The following is a 2,104-nucleotide window of genomic DNA, read 5'->3' on the forward strand; positions in this document are numbered from 1 at the left end:
GGATCGCCACTGCTGCTCTTGCCCACCCCCCCCCGCACACCTACCTGTCATCGTCGCTGTCGTGGGCAACCCCCATGCCCAACATGGACCGTGCCAAGCTGAAGCGGGCCGCACTGAAAGGGTCTGAGGTTTTCCGGCTGGGGCTGGCATCTCGGAGGAAGAGGGGTGCCGGGGACGAGGGCCGCGAGCGGGACTCTCTGGGCAGGACCTGACAGGGCGAGAGGGAGCTCAGCCTTTGCCTCTCCGGAGGGGGCCGGGAGGGTTGCCAGGTACTCCCTGGCAACCAGTGCGGGGGGGGGGGGGGGCTCTGGGCCCAGCAGGGGGCTGCGCTCCCCTCACCCCAGCCCAGCCCAGCCCAGGGGTGCCAGACTACAGCCTGCAGCTGTGCCTGGGGAGAGGAGCCGGGTCAACGGGTGCTTCCTCCGCCCAGCGTAGAGGGCAGCCTAGCTAGGGGAAGACAAGGCGCTTCTGTGTGCTCCGGCCAGCACAAACAGGGACGGGCTTCTAGGAAGAGGAGAATAAGCCTGCTGGGGGCGGGGGGGGGGGGCAGACAGAGGCCCAAGGAGCCCTCCCTCCCCTCCCCATCCCCGACCCCTTCGAGGTGGGGGCTTGCCCCAGGAAAGGCCAGGAGTCCGGCCCCTTCGCTCCTCAGCGTCCCCTCCGTCAATGGCTCCTTGTTCTGTCCCAGAGGGAGGGGTGCAACTCCTTCTAAACACCCCCCCACACCCGCCAGCAAATGCTGGTATTGCAGGATGTACTGTGGCTGCCACCTCAGACAGGGAAGGGCACCCGGCCAAAACCCACACCGCAGAACAGGCCGACAGGCAGCCTCTCCAGGCCCTCTGGTCCAAGCCCGGGCCCTGCACCTCTGACTGGGATGGGGTCGCTCTGGCGAGGCCCGGCTCCAGTGCGGGGGGCCGCATCGGAGGAGAGAGAAGGGCTGGCCAGGGTGTGTGGGTGTGTGTGTGTCCCAGCCAGCCAGCCCCCCCCCCCGCTCGTGCCTTCAGCAGCCCCCTGTGGCTCTGTCCCTCAGGAGAGTGGGGAGGGTGAGCCCTCGCAGGAGCTGTTTCTGGCAGCAAGGGGTTCCACCGGCCCCAGGAGTTTCAGCCTCCCCGGTGGGCTTGCTTCTGGGCCTCTGGCTGAGGACTGAAAAGACAAGGGCCCCAGATGACGGGGGGGGGGGACCACAGGAGACGCCACCGAAGAGAAAGTTCTCACCTTGCACCGTTCCTCCGTGTCTCTCTGGATCAGCTGGGTGACACTCTTGGGAAGCAAATGCTCCTCCACCACCAGGGTCGGGACGGTGGCGGGCGTGCTCCGGTCAGCGGGTTCTTTGGTGCCATCCCCAGGAGCTGGCGCCCGTGGCTCGGGCACGGCCAGGGGGCTGCGGAGGGCCACAGGGCTGGGAGGAGTCCTGTTGGGGTGGGCCAGCAGGGGCAACCCGCCCCCCAGGGAGCGGGCCTGGTGGCCCGAGGAGGAGCCGGGGACGGGCAGGACCAGCTGGGAGTGCAGGCAGGCGCCCCGGCGCTGCGGCTGGGGACTGTACAGGCTGAGCGGTTTGGGCAGGAGTCCGGCCACTTCCAGGCGGGAGTCCAGGGACTGGGGGTGCCGGGCCGAGTCCGCAAAGCGTCCCCAGGGGAGCTTCTCCGCTTCCTGCTCGTAGAAGTCCCGGCAAGTCCAGCGGCCGCGCTTGTATGGCTCTCCGGAGCCCTGGTCCAGCTTGACCACGCGGAAGCGAGAGCCGGCCATTCCTCCGGGCCCCTGGAAAGAGGGTGGCGCCCCCGGAGAGCCGGGGGCAGAAGGCCCGTTTTTGGGGCCCGTGGTGCCCTCGCCATCCCCGGCCTCCGCTGCTTCCTCAGGGGCGGGCGGGGGCCCCTTGGCCTCTCCGGCCAGCGGGCCCTCCTTGGGCTGGTAGTCGGAGGTGACGCTGGTGATCTGGAAGCCGCTCTTCTTCTTCCCGCCGCTCATGGCAGCAGCTGGCAAAGGGGCAGCCCCTCGGCGGGGCTACCGGGCCATGGCGACGCCAGACTCGGAGGGCCAGCGGCCGGGGCGGCCCGCCGGCATGCCAGGCCCGCTGCTCCTGCTATTGCTGCTGCAGGGGAGG

At 69.6% G+C, this 2,104-nt stretch overlaps 1 protein-coding gene across 1 annotated transcript in view; it reads right to left on the reverse strand.

Moving 5' to 3' along the window:
- TSC22D4 (TSC22 domain family member 4) overlaps nucleotides 1-2,098 on the reverse strand; it is a 9,229-nt gene extending 7,131 nt beyond the window's left edge. Inside the window, exons 1-2 of the mRNA XM_015427917.1 lie at nucleotides 1,219-2,098; nucleotides 45-208 (exon numbers count right to left, since the gene is read on the reverse strand). Of these exons, the coding sequence (XP_015283403.1) occupies nucleotides 45-208; nucleotides 1,219-1,968 (914 nt within the window). The 5' untranslated portion in view covers nucleotides 1,969-2,098. The remainder of the gene's footprint in view (nucleotides 1-44; nucleotides 209-1,218) is intronic.
- Nucleotides 2,099-2,104: the final 6 nt, after the last annotated feature.

Source organism: Gekko japonicus, unplaced genomic scaffold (assembly GCF_001447785.1).
Source record: "Gekko japonicus isolate JY-2015 unplaced genomic scaffold, Gekko_japonicus_V1.1 scaffold761, whole genome shotgun sequence".
Classification (NCBI taxonomy): Eukaryota; Metazoa; Chordata; class Lepidosauria; order Squamata; family Gekkonidae; genus Gekko; species Gekko japonicus.